Source organism: Halichoerus grypus, chromosome 11 (genome assembly GCF_964656455.1).
Source record: "Halichoerus grypus chromosome 11, mHalGry1.hap1.1, whole genome shotgun sequence".
Taxonomy (NCBI): domain Eukaryota; kingdom Metazoa; phylum Chordata; class Mammalia; order Carnivora; family Phocidae; genus Halichoerus; species Halichoerus grypus.
In genome coordinates this window covers 106,606,080-106,621,504 of record NC_135722.1, presented here as the reverse complement: position 1 = coordinate 106,621,504, position 15,425 = coordinate 106,606,080, and the positions used below count along the sequence as shown (strand labels likewise).

Sequence of the window (15,425 nt, the reverse complement as noted above, 5' to 3'; positions counted from 1 at the left end):
AAGAAGTGGTTGTGAGACCAATGCAGGAAATGTTACATTCCTTTATTTTTCTCAGTAAACTAAATATGGTTCTTTGTCCACAAAAAGAAAAGAAAAACTGGGCTTCGGTTAAATACATCCCGTACGAGCAATTTCCTCAATATTATATAGATGTGGAAATCCTATTGTGCACATATCAAGTGAACAAATGCCAAAATATATGTTTTGTTTTTCCTCATGTGTGTTTCTTCTGTTTTTGAACACCTTAGGCTGGGAATCTCTCTTCAGGCTTGCCTTCTGCAAATTGTTGGCTACCGAAACCTTATCGCAGATGTGGAAAAACTGCGCAGAGAATCCTATGATTCTGATAACCCCCAACATGAAGAAATGCTTTTGAAGGTTAGACCTCGAACACATTTCAGTGCTTTTCTTAGGTCAGCTAACCTCTGCCAAGCACCTGCTAAGTGCTAGACACTGCTCTGATGGGGAGGGTATAAAGATGAATAAGACACGGGCGTGTAACTGGTTGGTAAAGCCTACTTTGCTTGCTGGTTCAGATGTACGAGGTAAATTCTTCTTTAGAAAATTCATGTGGGAAGCTAAATGTAAAGCCTTTTTTTTTTTTTTTAATCTGAGAGAGCATCAGAGGTGATTTCCATGAGTGCTCATATTCTGGCTCAGGTTTAGGCTGTTTAACTGTATTGAAAGCCAGTAGGAGAAAGAGCATTTGTCAAAGAGTGACCTGGGATTTCCATTTATGACTTTTAATAGACATCAAAGATGATGGAGTTGGTTTCTGCTTCAGCAATAGCCCTCTTGGGAAATTACCTAAGATCTTATTGCTGATTATTTATTCATGTAACTTGGAGAGTATCAGAAGAGGAAGTTAAAGTTTATATCTGGTTTATTAAAACTGTTAGAAGAACAATATGCACTTGTAAATACTTCTTCTGGCTGTCAAAGCAAAACCTTAAAGATTTTATATGATCTGATGTGCATTATTAAACACCAATAAAACTTGACCTCAAAACACTGAATTTGGAGTTTAAGAAATTAAGACCCAACCTTTAGAACTATTCATCTGGAATATTTTCTGAATTCACTTCTGAAAATAGATGCTTTTTAGGATGGAGTGCTTCCCTGTCCTTTGCTAGAATACAAAAATACACTAACAAAATTGGAAGGAAACATTTGTTTAGCTGCCTTAACTCTATCTTATTGAAAATTGTCAATAGGAGCTGTAATTTTGTGTGAAGGAGTGCTGTATTTTTGTGTAAAGGAGTGCATGCTTTTGTGTATGTAAATACTTACGCAGATGACTTGTCTCTGCTAATTAGTGCTATATCTGATGTGAATCCCTAAAAATGAAAGAAGACTCATTCTTAGCAGTAGTTTTTCTTCTTCCCTTTCTGCTCTGCTTAAATTTAGCTAACCTACTGGCTGAGCTTCATTTCCTATTATTGCCTTTTTTATCATATTTTTTGATAGCCTAATTAAAATCAAGCTTAATTAAAATGACTTCAAGGTGAGAACTGAGAGGTGAATGAAAGAGAAGTGGGGCGCCTGGGTGGCTCAGTTGGTTAAGCGACTGCCTTCGACTCAGGTCATGATCCTGGAGTCCCTGGATCGAGTCCCGCATCAGGCTCCCTGCTCGGCAGGGGGTCTGCTTCTCCCTCTGACCCTCCCCCCTCTCATGTGCTCTCTCTCATTCTCTCTCTCTCAAATAAATAAATAAAATCTTCAAAAAAAAAAAAAAAGAAAAAGAAAGAGAAGTGGAAAAATTAACAGAGTGGCCACAGGCAGCTGAAGAATTCATTAGAATGGCCATGACGCCTTCAGGATCAGTGACACCTGGGCGCCTGCTTTGCACCATCTTAGCTGATCTGTTGTATGGATGCTGCACATAGTGGGTTTTCAACAAATACGGGGAAAAGCATGAATTACTGTGGTTCATTAGCTACAAGAAGTCAAGAACTTCTATGATACACCTTTTATATGTGGTTGTGATTTGAGTTTGTATGTGTTATTTTTACTGGCACAGCTGTAAGAGGTAAGCAAGGTGACGGTTGGTAGCTACAGCAAACTACAAGCATTTCAGTGCAGATTCTGATGCATACAGCTAATAAAGTATAAAGCCAGGACTGGCCACTACTGCCTTAAGCACTTTGAGGAAATGCATCTTTTCTACTCTCAAGTGTCTTGCAATCTAATTGGGGAGATACTACGCATCTACAAAAATCACTAAATCTTATCCATAGACCTCCCTCAAAATAGCTCTTGAATGTTTCCCATGCCCACCACCTTATTCTAGCATTATCTCCAGCTTGGGCCATTATAATAGCCTTTTAATTCTGCCACTAAGTATTAGCTTCCTCCCTTCCATCTTCTAAAATACTGCTGGAGGGATTATCTAGTCATGTTATTCCTTAGGTCAAAAACTTTAGGTTCCCTGTATCTGACAGAAGACATCCCATGCTTGGCATTTTGGACCCTTTGCAGTCTGTTTTTCCAAGCTGTATCTCCTGTGTCCTCCATGCTCTGTCATTCACCTTGACCCAGAACAGGCCGTGCCATCCCTTTTGCCCAGGTATTTGCTCATGTGGCTCCCTCTATTACCTATTATTCTCATAGCAGAAGCTAGCACTTTTTTAAATCCTTACTCATTTGATTTTGAAATCTTCTCTAGTCTCCCCAAGAATACTTAGGAATGGGGTCTTTATTCTCTTCTTTAGTTTATTCAAATCCCAAGTATGATAATGAAATCAATAATAATAAAACATTAAGTGAGTATTTAGCACACGTTAAACATTACAGTAAATGTTTACAGCATTATTTCATTTAACGGTCACAGCCTTGTGGCGAGATCTTCAGGTGAGGAAGACGAGGCTGAGCAGTTACGTACTGCCCGAGCTCACAGTTAGAAAGGGCTCCACGCTACTGCACTACGCCACCTCCCAAGGGAGGAACTGTGTCTGGTTCCCATTTGCATTTCGAGAGGCTGGCCTGTGGTTTGTGTTTAACTGCCTGATCTTAGGCTGCTTCATCTTTAAAATGGGTAGTAATACCCTTGTTACCCACTTCATAAATTGTTTAGAGCAAGAGCCAGCAAACTAAGGCCTGCGGGCCAAATCTGGCCTGCCACCCATTTCTGTAAGTCAAGCTTGATTGGATGTGTGTCCATACACGTGTACACCACTGCCTGCGGCTGCTTTGTGCTAGTGACAAAATTACGTAATTGCAGCAGTGACCATTTGGCCACCAAAGCCTAAAATATTTACTGCCTGGCCCTTTACAGGCAAACTTGGCCAACCCTTGATTTAGAGACTTAGGTAATATATTACCATATTGTTTAAGTGCTTTGATTTATAAACACGGGAGACCATTATCAGTGCTTATAGTCTTAAAATATAAAAAAATCTGGATTTTATGATCATTCAAATATAGGGTGAGATGAAACTGAGTAACATTACTTTATGTTCATATAGCACTGTCCATATGTTATTCATCCATATGTTATTCTATTAAACATTTGCTAACCACATTAATAATAAGGTGAAAATTTCAGGTGAAGTCATGTACTTAATAGAAAAAAATAGGAGCTCCTGGGTGGCTCAGTCACTTGAGCATCCAACTCTTGATTTCGGCTTAGGTCATGATCTCAGGGTCATGGGATCGAGTGCTGCATTGGGCTCAGCACTGAGCGTGGAGCCTGCTTAAGATTCTCTCTCTCTCTCTGCCCCTCCCTCCCTCCCCCATCTAAAACAAAACCAAACCCAAAATTAAAAGATCCTCTCCTGATGGGAAGAGATAATTCCAAGGTGGCCTTGGTGTGAGGCTACTTTTCCTTGAATGAATGGATAGACAAATGGCCTTGCCCTTGCTCTTTTGCAGCCGACCTGAGACAAGGGGAAATGTTGAAATAAGTTTGTGGTAAAGGCTCAGTGCAAAGAGAACAGAGTTACACAGAGCGTAGGCCATGATGGATGACAGTCTGACCCAGGGTACAGCTCCCACACCTGAAGCTTGTCATTTTCCACAGGAATCACCCTTGGTGATCTGGTCTCCTCCCTGTAGCAGGTAACTCTGTAATAACTCCACTGCCACCAGCACAGTTTGGAGGGCTGAACTCCACAGAGCCCCCCATCAGAGGCCCACCACCTTTGTTCAGATTTCTGGTCAGCTCCATATATGCAACAAATGACCTCACCCTTCAGGGCCACCCTGCCTCCTCCCCTTACTTTTTCAGAGAAGAGCCTATCAGGAGAGAATCTAGTAGCTCATTCTTAAAGGAAATATACACATGGTAGCACTTCACAGAAGTACTTTAGCATAATCGACTTTCATTTTCTGAGAAAGTGGCCCTTATTAAAGCAGATAGGATTAAGACCTTAATTAAGAACACTTTTTAGCCATTGGTCTAGTCTGTCATGATACACGAAATTATTAAAATGGAATTTCTTTTTTAAGCATTATTCAAACTTTTACTCCCCTAAAGTATTCCCCTAATGAATGAGGTTTATAACCTACCTATAGAAATGAAGTGTTTGCTTTTGCCATTTCACTCCACTGTGTAAGGCCCTGAGATTCCTTCGAATTATTGACCAAATGAGTGTGATGAGCTTTACCAACTGTTTCCTTTCGTTCTTGTTTGTTTTTTTCATTGTGGCAGTAACCAAATCAGTTCCTAAAGAATTTTTATTTTTTATTTTTTTAATTTTATTTTATTATGTTATGTTAATCACCATACATTACATCATTAGTTTTTGATGTAGTGTTCCATGATTCATTGTTTGCGTGTAACATCCAGTGCTCCATTCAATACGTGCCCTCTTTTTCTTTTTACCATTTTTTAAAATTTTTTTTATGTTATGTTAATCACCATACATTACATCATTAGTTTTTGATGTAGTGTTCCATGATTTATCATTTGCGTATAACACCCAGTTCTCTAATTACATGCCCTCTTTAATACCCATCACCAGGCTAACTCATCCCCCCACCCCCCTCCCCTCTAGAACCCTCAGTTTGTTTCTCAGAGTCCATAATCTCTCATGGTTCCTCTCCCCCTCCGATTTCCCCCCCTTCATTTTTCCCTTCCTACTTTCTTTTTTTTTTTTTTTCTTTTTTAACATATAATGTATTATTTGTTTCAAAGGTACAGGTCTGTGATTCATCAGTCTTACACAATTCACAGCACTCACCAGAGCATATACCCTCCCCAATGTCTATCACCCAGCCACCCCATCCCTCCCACCCCCCACCACTCTAGCAACCCTCAGTTTGTTTCCTGAGATTAAGAATTCCTCGTATCAGTGAGATCATATGATAATCGTCTTTCTCTGATTGACTTATTTTGCTTAGCATAATACCCTCTAGTTCCATCCACGTCATGGCAAATGGCAAGATTTTGGGGGTTTTTTTGATGGCTGCATAATATTCCATTGTGTGTGTGTGTGTGTGTGTGTGTGTGTGTGTGTGTGTACATATATATATATATAATATGTATATATACATATCACATCTTCTTTATCTATTCATCTGTTGATGGACATCTTGCTCTTTCCCATAGTTTGGCTATTGTGGACATTGCTGCTATAAACATTGGGGTGCATGTGCCCCTTCGAATCACTACATTTGTATCTTTGGGGTAAATACCCAGTAGTGTAATTGCTGGGTCGTATGGTAGCTCTATTTTCAACTTTTTGAGGAACCTCCATACTGTTTTCCAGAGCGGCTGCACCAGCTTGCATTCCCACCAACAGTGTAGGAGGGTTCCCCTTTCTCCGCATCCTCGCCAACATCTGTCGTTTCCTGACTTGTTAATTTTAGCCATTCTGACTGGTGCGAGGTGGTATCTCATTGAAGTTTTGATTTGGATTTCCCTGATGCCGAGCGATGTTGAGCACTTTTTCATGTGTCTGTTGGCCATCTGGATGTCTTCTCTAGAAAAATGTCTGTTCATGTCTTCTGCCCATTTCTTGATTGGGTTATTTGTACTTTGGGTGTTGAGTTTGATAAATTCTTTATAGATTTTGGATACTAGCCCTTTATCTGATAAAAGAGGCCTTTTCTCTCATTTTTTTATTGCTCCTCTGTTGAACTCAAACATTTTCTGTCCTAATGTAGAGCACTGGCAAATTCTCATATGCATAATAGAAAAAGAAATTTCTTATACTCATGTTTGCTATTTTGCTTTCAAGCATGACAGATTTACTTTCTTCCCTCTGAATTTTTTCTCTCACCCTTCAGATTGCATTTACCTGTTGAGCCACTAACATATTGTATCCTTCGAATTGTATCTTTTTTTTTTTTTTTGGTTAGTGTTTCCTGTCACTGAATGTTATGTTCTATATTGAGTCAGATATGACAATTCACTATAAAGCAAGCTGTTTCTGTATTACTATTCTCTGTAAGATTTAAAATCCATACATCATAGAATAAACAATTTAGAAGTTGAATTATGTCTGAAATAATAATAAGAAAATTTTACATTTGTATTTGACCCTGTCTATAATAAAGATATATTATTAATAGTCTAAAAAGTAAATTTGCTTATATGCCCATCTCTATTTATTTGAAAGACTAGTTTGAGCATTATATATTTATGCAGCTGTGCATCTCACTCTTTCTCAAGTAATAGTATGTGCTGAATCTGTCTTTCTATAGAAAACTCAGGAAAATAGAACCAGCTCCTTAGGCAGTGAAGAGCATAGTGTTTGCAGTTTGTATTTGTCAATTAATATATACTGATTGGAATTAAAATTCTTTTAGGTAACTCTTAAAAATGATAATATATTTTGAGGTTTATTTATCCATGAACATCAGTGATCCTCCTTTATCCAGCTATATGATGCTTGTTTATTCTTACCTCTGCTACAGGTGAGAAATGAAACTCAAGTCAGTCCACTTTTCTTTTTGTTAATAATGCTGTAAAAATAATACATGGCCTCAAATTTTTCCTTGTTCACCCCTTACCTTCATTCTCTTACATATTTTTGAGGACCTTTTGTGGGAGATTATGCAGTTATATTTTTATTAGAAATTAAAACAGAAAGATGTAAAACACTAAAATATACAAGTACACATTCCATAGCCTCCAGAGTAATGACATTATCACATGTCATGCAGCCTCTGGAAAATTCCACTATATACTCATGAGAAGATGAGAGGGAAAAGGCAAATAACCTCCTAGTTTTATTACGAAATAGTTTTTACCTCCCAGGCCCTCTGAAAAGGTCTTGGAGTCCCTCTACGGAGTCTTCAGACCATACTGTGAGAACTGCTGTCCAAATCATTGAAATATGATCAAATCTATATTCAGCTTTGTAAAACTCCTCCTAATAACGTAGTTTACAAAATCTACCACAGGAAAGAGCGTCTGTGTTTGCACCCACAGGCTAACTTTCTGTCTGATCTTCCAGTTATGGAAATTCTTGAAGCCCAATACTCCATTGGAATCTCGGATTTCTAAGCAGTGGTGTGAAATTGGTTTCCAAGGTGATGATCCGAAAACAGATTTTCGAGGAATGGGACTTCTGGGCCTATACAATTTGCAGTAAGTAAAATGGAGAAGGGTCAAGTATTAAAAAGTGATGTCCTAGTCACATGGAAATGACCGTTGAGTTACTAGTTCCAAAAGCCACTTGGCAGAAAGCTCCAAGAAAACAGTGAAGTCCTCTGAAAGTCCTCTGAGAGATAACTCAGGTTCCTAAATTTTAAAAAGGTACTACCTCTCCCTTTTCTTTGGCAAACTTTATTGTTTTATAAGCAGATCTCAAATGTTTTAATTTTTAATTTCGTATTATGAAAAAATTTAAGTAGATACAAAAACAAATAGAAGACTGTAAAGAACCCCCTTATACTGCCCAGGTTCAATAATTATCAAGATTTCGAAACACCTGCAACGCTTATTTTTTTTGGCGGAAGTGTGTTAATGAAATCCTTTACTGTTTGTCATTTCGTCCTCACATTTCAATATGTAGCTCTAAAAAAATCAGTATTAGCTTGTATTAACCCCGGTGCCACTATCACATCTAACAAAACTACAGCGATTCCTTGCTGTCATCTGTATCCAGTCCATAGTAAAATTTCCCAGCTCTCTCAAAAATGTCTTCTTATGGCTGGTTTCTTCCAATCCAGTTCCATAAGAATATCTACAGATTGCACGTAGTTATTATGTCTCTCCCTGTCTGCCTTCTCCTTTTGCCCCCTCCCCAATGTCATGAACTTGTGCAAGACCCCAGGTCAGCTATCCTCTAAAATGTCCCATGCTCTGGATTTTCTGAAAATTGGAGGTATTCAGAAAGGCATGAGTAGGTTCAGGTTGACACTGAGGGTGGCCTGCCGTGTCCCCTTCTCAGTCCTGTGCTGAGAGGGATGGGAGGCATCACAGCCTGATGGCTCCATTGCAAAGTCCCCCATCAGCCTTTTATCTAACCATTTCATCCTTCAGTGATCTTTGCTGGACCAGTTAGTTAATTGCACAAAAAGTGCTTTTCCAATTCTGTGATTCCTCCCACAATTGTTGGCTGGAATTCTGTAAAGATTTGGTTTCCTTCATCAACTATGGTTATTTACTTTCTCTAACATACAGGCAGGACAGATGCTCTATTTTTCCATGTAGTTGCCAATTATCAAAGTGAGGAGTTAGTGCCCTAAGGTCCCTCGTTAGTGACCAAAAAAAAATTTTTTTTTACTTTATTTTTTAAATACCATTTTTTTAAACAATTAGGCCCTTACCTCTTTATTTTATTTATTTGTTTGACAGAGAGAGAGAGCACACAAGCAGGGGGAGGGACAAAGGGAGAGGGAGAAGCAGGCTCCCCAGCTGAGCAGGGAGCCTGATGTGGGACTCGATCCCAGGACTCTGGGATCATGACCTGAGCCGAAGGCAGACGCTTAACCAACTGAGCCACCCAGGCGCCCCTTAAATACCATTTTTAATTCATGGCTCTTATATGTTCATGATGATTCAAATAACTGTGCGCTCATTCTTTCTTTCATGTTTAAATTAATTCATATGGAGTCACTATTTTTCAAGCCAAAGGGAGTCCTTTTCAGTGGTTCTCTGCGATTTGACACCATCCTATTAGTTAGGGTAGCTATGTATTTTTTTTTTTTAAAGATTTTATTTATTTTTATTTGACACAGAAAGAGAGATAGTGAGAGAGAGAGCACAAGCAGGGGGAGCGGCAGGCAGAGGCAGAGGGAGAAGCAGGCTGCCTGCTGAGCAAGGAGCCCGATGCGGGGCTCGATCCCAGGACCCTGGGATCATGACCTGAGCCAAAGGCAGCTGCTTAACTGACTGAACCACCCAGGCGCCCCAGGATAGCTATGTATTTTAAAAAGAAACGAAGCCTGGGATGCCTGGGCAGCTGAGTCAGTTACGTGTCTGCCTTCAGCTCAGGTCATGATCAGGGTCCTGGGATCGAGCCCCGCATAGGGCTCCTTGCTCAGCAGGGAGCCAGCTTCTCCCTTGGCCTGCTGCTCCCCCTGCTTGTGCGCTCTCTCTCTCTCTCTCTGACAAATAAATAAATAAAATCTTTAAAAAAATAAAAATAAAAGAAACTAAGCCTTAGTCATTTTTGATGCACCCCATTTTTCCTCTAGATGTTTGCCTTTATTTTAAATTTGGGACACTTAATAATCACCTATTCTTTTATGAAATGTTGTAAATACCACATTACATAACATGAATGAATAAGAAGTAAATTTTGAGGACAAAGATACTGTGACAAATAAGTGGATAAAGGATGAGCTTTTGAATAAGTAGAGCTGAGAAAAAAAAAAATCTCTACCTCTGTCTCAATCTCAGTTTCACAAATGGAATGTCAAAAACAAGTCTTTACAACTTTTGGGAGAAAATCTTTTCAGATATATAGGGAGGGATCCCTTAAAGACACAAAGAAAAAAAAGCACAAGTTATAAAACAAAAATCAATACATTTCACACATTAAAAATTTCTGTAAGATAAGCCACCATAAATAAAGTGAAAAGACAAGCCAAGTCTGACACTCACATAAATGATAAAGGATCCCCATCCAGTATATTATTCTCTATAGGGTTATTTGTCTTATTTGTTTGAAGACATTTTTAGATATGCTAGACCAAAAAATATGAACAGATAAGACACAAAAGACATCCAGGTTTTCTAGATGGCCAAAAAAAGTATGAAAAGAGACTCAGTTTCATTAATAATCATGGACGTGTATATTAAAACTGCTGACTGTGGTTTGAAATTTTCTGAGAAAATTCAAGAGCTTGTTTCATGCTTCAGATTTATGTGGGAAATATATACACATCAAATTAAATAACATATGCTAATCTTTTATTTTGTTACTGTCTTCATGAAATAATTTTTGTGATGTATTTTATAAGGTATGTAACTGTATTTTTTAAGAAATTTCATTGCCCTTTTTCCCCAGGGTAGAATTTTGCTTTTAGCACCGTATTTTCCATTCATCCAGAATTCAAATACCCATGAATACTCTCCAGGAAAAATGCACTTGAAGTGCATCATCTCTCACCTCCTCTACTCTCTTCCTCTCTCTGTCCCTTGACTGTCACAGCCCCTCGGTATGTCCCTTCATCCAGGCTGCTTCTGCCTTCTGAGGGGCCTCATCCTGCCCCCTCATCTATAACCCTTCTAACTACAAATATCCTTAGCTCCCTGGGGAATGGCAAAGTTCATAATTAAAATTTCAAACCTGTGGCACCTGGGTGGCTCAGTTGGTTAAGCAGCTGCCTTCGGCTCAGGTCATGATCCTGGGGTCCTGGGATCGAGTCCCACATCGGGCTCCCTGCTCAGCGGGGAGTCTCCCTCTGCCTCTGCTGCTCCCCCCTCTTGTGCTCACTCGCTCTCTCTCTGTGTCAAATAAATAAATAAAAATCTTTAAAATAAAAAGATAAAATTTCAAACCCACTCGATACATTCCTAAATCTGTGTGGGTTTTACAACTACCCTATTATACTGTCATTATATTTGGAAAATCCTATTATGAAAAGCCGTCTGTTCTCTGGAAGAGCTGAAACAAGTGGGAGTCTTCTGCTGGTGTCTACCTCTGAATGCAAAATGGCCTGAAACTGGATTAAAATGAATGCATCCAACAGGTATGGAGCTGTGGTTTTCTTTTCCCCCAACTGCAGGTATTTTGCAGAAAGGGACGCTGCAGCAGCTCAGCAGGTCCTCTCTGACTCTCTTCATCCAAAATGCAGGTAATTACTAAAAATAAAAGATGGATTAGGCTTATGGCTTAGGTCAGAGGAACTTCTCCTCCATAGATATGTAAGTGAGATTCTCAGGAGCATCAACCCACCAGAAGTGAGGCTTAAAGCTCTTTCAAATGAGCACTTTGGACAAATACTGAATAAGAGGGTTAAAACTTCAGGTACTTATGACAGGATTCAGGATGTAAAGTGGCACCGTTCAAGTGAGATGAGTATTTAAAGGGACTGATAACATCGCTGGTGTCCAGAGGATTAAGGAGGTGGGCATAGAAGGAGAAAGGCAGAGTCTGAAAGAAAGATTTCAGAGACAGAGGAGCACGATGGGGGGACAGAGGGGAGAATGGGAGCTATGAAGTCAGGGGCCAACTGAGAAAATCCAGAATGCTGAGGCTTTTTTATTTTCCTTGATAAAAATCTAGATTCTAAATATTTTGCATTTTCATTTAACTTCCTAAATTTTTTTTTCTTTAACTGATTACATGAAGGGATATCACTAAAGAGGAAATAAGGTATTTCTTGTTTGCTTTTGTGTTTTGTTGCTTTTATTTCATTTTAGAATCAGTATGGGTAAGAATTTTTACAGAAATATAAATTCTTGAAAATTTTTCAAAAAACATTTCCCAACTTTTTATCTATTATACTTCATTATATTTAGGTTGTGTTTTAGTGAAGGAAAACCAGATTAGACCAACCTAACAGAAAATATCAGAGCTTTTGTACAGTCACGGCTGTTCCTGATCAGAGAGCCATGCTGAGCACCTCACCTAATGGCTGAGCACGCCACCACACATGCTCTGACCTCATCTGCTCCCCAGAGAGGGACACTTCATTTGGAAGTTCTGTTGCATAGAGCAATTTTTCTCTTCTACTATCTATTTCTAATTTCATTATTAAAAATAGTAGTTATTGTATATAAGGAGTTCTGCCATTTTGCAGTCATGCTTTTGTATCACTTTTTTCTCCTCAGCATGCCAAGTTCCTTGTTAGTGTTCATATTTAATAAATCAACCCAAAATTTTATCATACCATTCTCAAAATTCAGAAACAGGTTACCTTTGCTCCCGCCACCTTACTATTATTCAAGCTTCATTTGGCTAAGGTTCATTAAATTACACTATACTTTCTAAATTTGTATTTATACTCTTTTATTTATAAGATTACATTTTCATTTTTTTACCTTTTTATTTGAGAAAAACAGTAAAATCATTTAGCTCTTTCTTGAGATAGATATATATATATATATATAAAACCTGGTTAAAACCAAGCTATTTTAATTTAATTTTTAACTGCATTTTCTGAATTGCATATTTCTGTAATGTAGAGACTCTGAACTTCCTCCAATTAAAATTGTCTGGGGAGTCCATGTCTATACTCAGGTATTCCTGGAAGAACATCAGAAAAACACATGAATCCTCCATGGTCATTGGGAAGTGAATATTTTTTTGATTAATCAGGATGATAAATTTTAGCTGTGAGCCATTCTCAAAGCTAGGCTTTGTAGTTTTATTTCTTGTGTCAACCATCAGAGAGGATATATTTGATAGTTTATGTGTGAATACTCTTATTTAAGAAGAGACTACCATGTGTGGGGGGGGGGCTTATAGATAAAGCCACCATGCTGTGTTCCTCAAGCCACCATAAAACTGAGTAGTATTTGAACTTCAAATATTAATCACTTCATATTGATGGTAAATGTTAGTAAACACAAATCAGAATGTTTTGAAAATGCTACTGTCCTTCACCAATGTCTAAAATAAGTATATCTTGATCACCTGTGCTAGCAGCGTAGGTTCTGCCAGGCCCTGAATACTTCAGGTGCTGAGCAGCAGTGTATACTAAGGAAACTCTCCTGTCCACCCAACAGCAAGCATTATACATTGCTGTATTGCTCTTGTAAACCTCCATCTGTTAAGTCCTAGAGTAGCCTGAGGGACATAAGTACACTCAAGTTTAAGAGAATTTTGCAACAAGTTTGTTGTTGTTACTGCTGTGTGTTTCTTGAAGAAAGGGATTCATTCTATTTGGTCCAGGATATCCTGTAAGTGATTAAATGAGTGGAGGTCATTTGGCCTTTTCTTTTATTTCCAATGCAGAAAAAGACTTCACTTAACAAATACTGAGACACTATGTATTTTTAAAGCTTTGTTAAGAGAAAATAGATGCTTATAAATCTGTTTATTTAAAGTTTCTTAAATTTCATCCCTAACTCAGTTTAGTTCAGATATGAGTCTTCTAAGTAAAAATCTAATGCCTTTTTGGCTGGTTGGTTGGCTGGTTTGTAGGCAGTTACACTTTAAAAAGAGGTGGCATATTTTAACATGAATGAAAGGCAGTTACTTTGAATTACAACTAGTCATTTACAGAGTAGAAAGTACATATAGTTAAATAGCAATTTTGTATCATGTTTTTGTGGTCTTGTGCTGTGTGTATCACATGGGTCTTTTAATGTAGTGTGTGCAACGTATTATAGAGAACCCTAGTTAGATGGAAGCTAAATGTTCATAACAGTAGTTTTAAAATGTTATTTAGTTCAAATGCTAACCACATTTTTTAGTGTAAAATGAGGATTACATTAGCCAGAGAGGAGTGGAACATGGTTTCTGTTTACAAAACATTGACAGTATGGAGCGGGGGGGGGGGGGGGGGGGGGGGGGGGGGGGGGGGAGAATGGGAAGGACTTGCAAGTCCACAAAGTAAAAGAATGCACGGCAGTATTTTCAGAATACTTCTATGATAGACCCCTTTCTACAAAGTCTTATTCAGAAGCTCAAATTATAAAATGGATCAAAATGGGACTGCTGTGGTTTAGCTGTCTTAGCTTAGACAGAGGAAATGCCATAGGACTTGTGAAAACAGAGTTTTTAAAACCTATATATCCTTCCTTCCTCTCTCCCTGCCTTCATTCCTTTCACTAGTTCACTACTTTATTCAATTGGGCACCTACGGTGAGCCAGACATCACAAATAAGAATGAATAGGATAAATGCCAGGAAATAAAACCAAAGGAGATGCGGTGGGGAATTATGAGAGAGCAAGGGAGCATCTGGTTAGAAGAGACATACCCCATGGAGAAAGTATTGTTTGATAATCGATGATTTCATAAAAAAGTACTTTAGTGTTTCACCTTAAGGACTGTCTCTCACTGCTGCACTAAAGGGAATAAGGGATAAGTAGCAGGGCTTTAAATAATCCCATTTCTGAGCTCCACATAAATTTTACTGTGGATTTTTAATTGATAAAATTTAAATTGATTAGTGTTTGAGAACTGAGTTACAGACATCTCTGCATCTAGTCAGTAGTTTTAATATAAACATTAAAAGAGAAAAGTACCAATTAGAGATTAAATCTTATTTCTTTATTCATTCATTCAGCAAATTCAGCAAAGCAGAATGGGAGAAGAAAAGGATGGATAAAGCAATTGGGTGAGTGTGGGATTTCATATATAAAGGCTGTCAATCAGAACCAGAACCAGGGAAAAAAAAAAATGTCCTAAGAACACTGTAAAAGATGACAAAGATGAAAAATGTCCTAATGGAAATATATAATCCAGTTGAACTTTTAAAAGAATCTGTTTATATGTTTTTGGATTTATTTGGGTGATTCTATGGTAGTACTTTGCCTTTGACCAACTGACAATCTTTACAAAGTTATAACTATATGGAAATGATTTTCAGAAATCATCATTTAGAATTATACTTGGTAGGGTAGGGTGGCTTAGTTGGTTAGGCATCCGACTCGATCTCAGCTCTGGTCTTGATCTCAGGGTTATGAGTTCAGGCCCTGCATTGTGCTCCATGCTGGGTGTGGAGCCTACTTAAAAAAAAAAATAAGTGTAGGGGCACCTGGGTGGCTCAGCCGTTAAGCGTCTGCCTTCCGCTCAGGTCATGATCCCAGGGTCCTGGGATCGAGCCCCGCATCGGGCTCCCTGCTCCGCGGGAAGCCTGCTTCTCCCTCTCCCACTCCCCCAGCTTGTGTTCCCTCTCTCACTGTGTCTCTCTCTGTCAAATAAATAAATAAAATCTTTAAAAAATAATAATATAAATAAATAAATAATAAGTGTATCTGGTAGGGTTTTTTTTAAGGATTTTTATCAAGTATCAGGCTATTAGATTATACATTTACTTTATTAGTTTTTTTTTTAATGCCCCATTTCATTCAAAAATATTTCTGAATGGAGACTCCTTTTTTTTATGTGCTGGATTTATATTTCCCACAGACTTA

The 15,425-nt window shown here is 38.3% G+C and overlaps 1 protein-coding gene and 1 long non-coding RNA gene across 4 annotated transcripts in view; one reads left to right on the top strand and one right to left on the bottom strand.

Moving 5' to 3' along the window:
* The window catches only part of LOC118520106 (uncharacterized), a 108,150-nt gene that overhangs the window by 55,797 nt on the left and 36,928 nt on the right, over nucleotides 1-15,425 (bottom strand). The window lies entirely within an intron of this gene.
* The window catches only part of ELMOD1 (ELMO domain containing 1), a 44,497-nt gene that overhangs the window by 17,127 nt on the left and 11,945 nt on the right, over nucleotides 1-15,425 (top strand). For 2 of the 3 annotated variants that reach the window (XM_078059063.1, XM_036067857.1), the window contains 5 exons: nucleotides 249-378; nucleotides 7,401-7,534; nucleotides 11,125-11,193; nucleotides 11,691-11,714; nucleotides 14,576-14,626. In XM_078059063.1, coding sequence (XP_077915189.1) covers nucleotides 249-378; nucleotides 7,401-7,534; nucleotides 11,125-11,193; nucleotides 11,691-11,714; nucleotides 14,576-14,626 — 408 coding nt within the window. The remainder of the gene's footprint in view (nucleotides 1-248; nucleotides 379-7,400; nucleotides 7,535-11,124; nucleotides 11,194-11,690; nucleotides 11,715-14,575; nucleotides 14,627-15,425) is intronic. The other variant, XM_036067859.2, reaches the window with a different exon arrangement.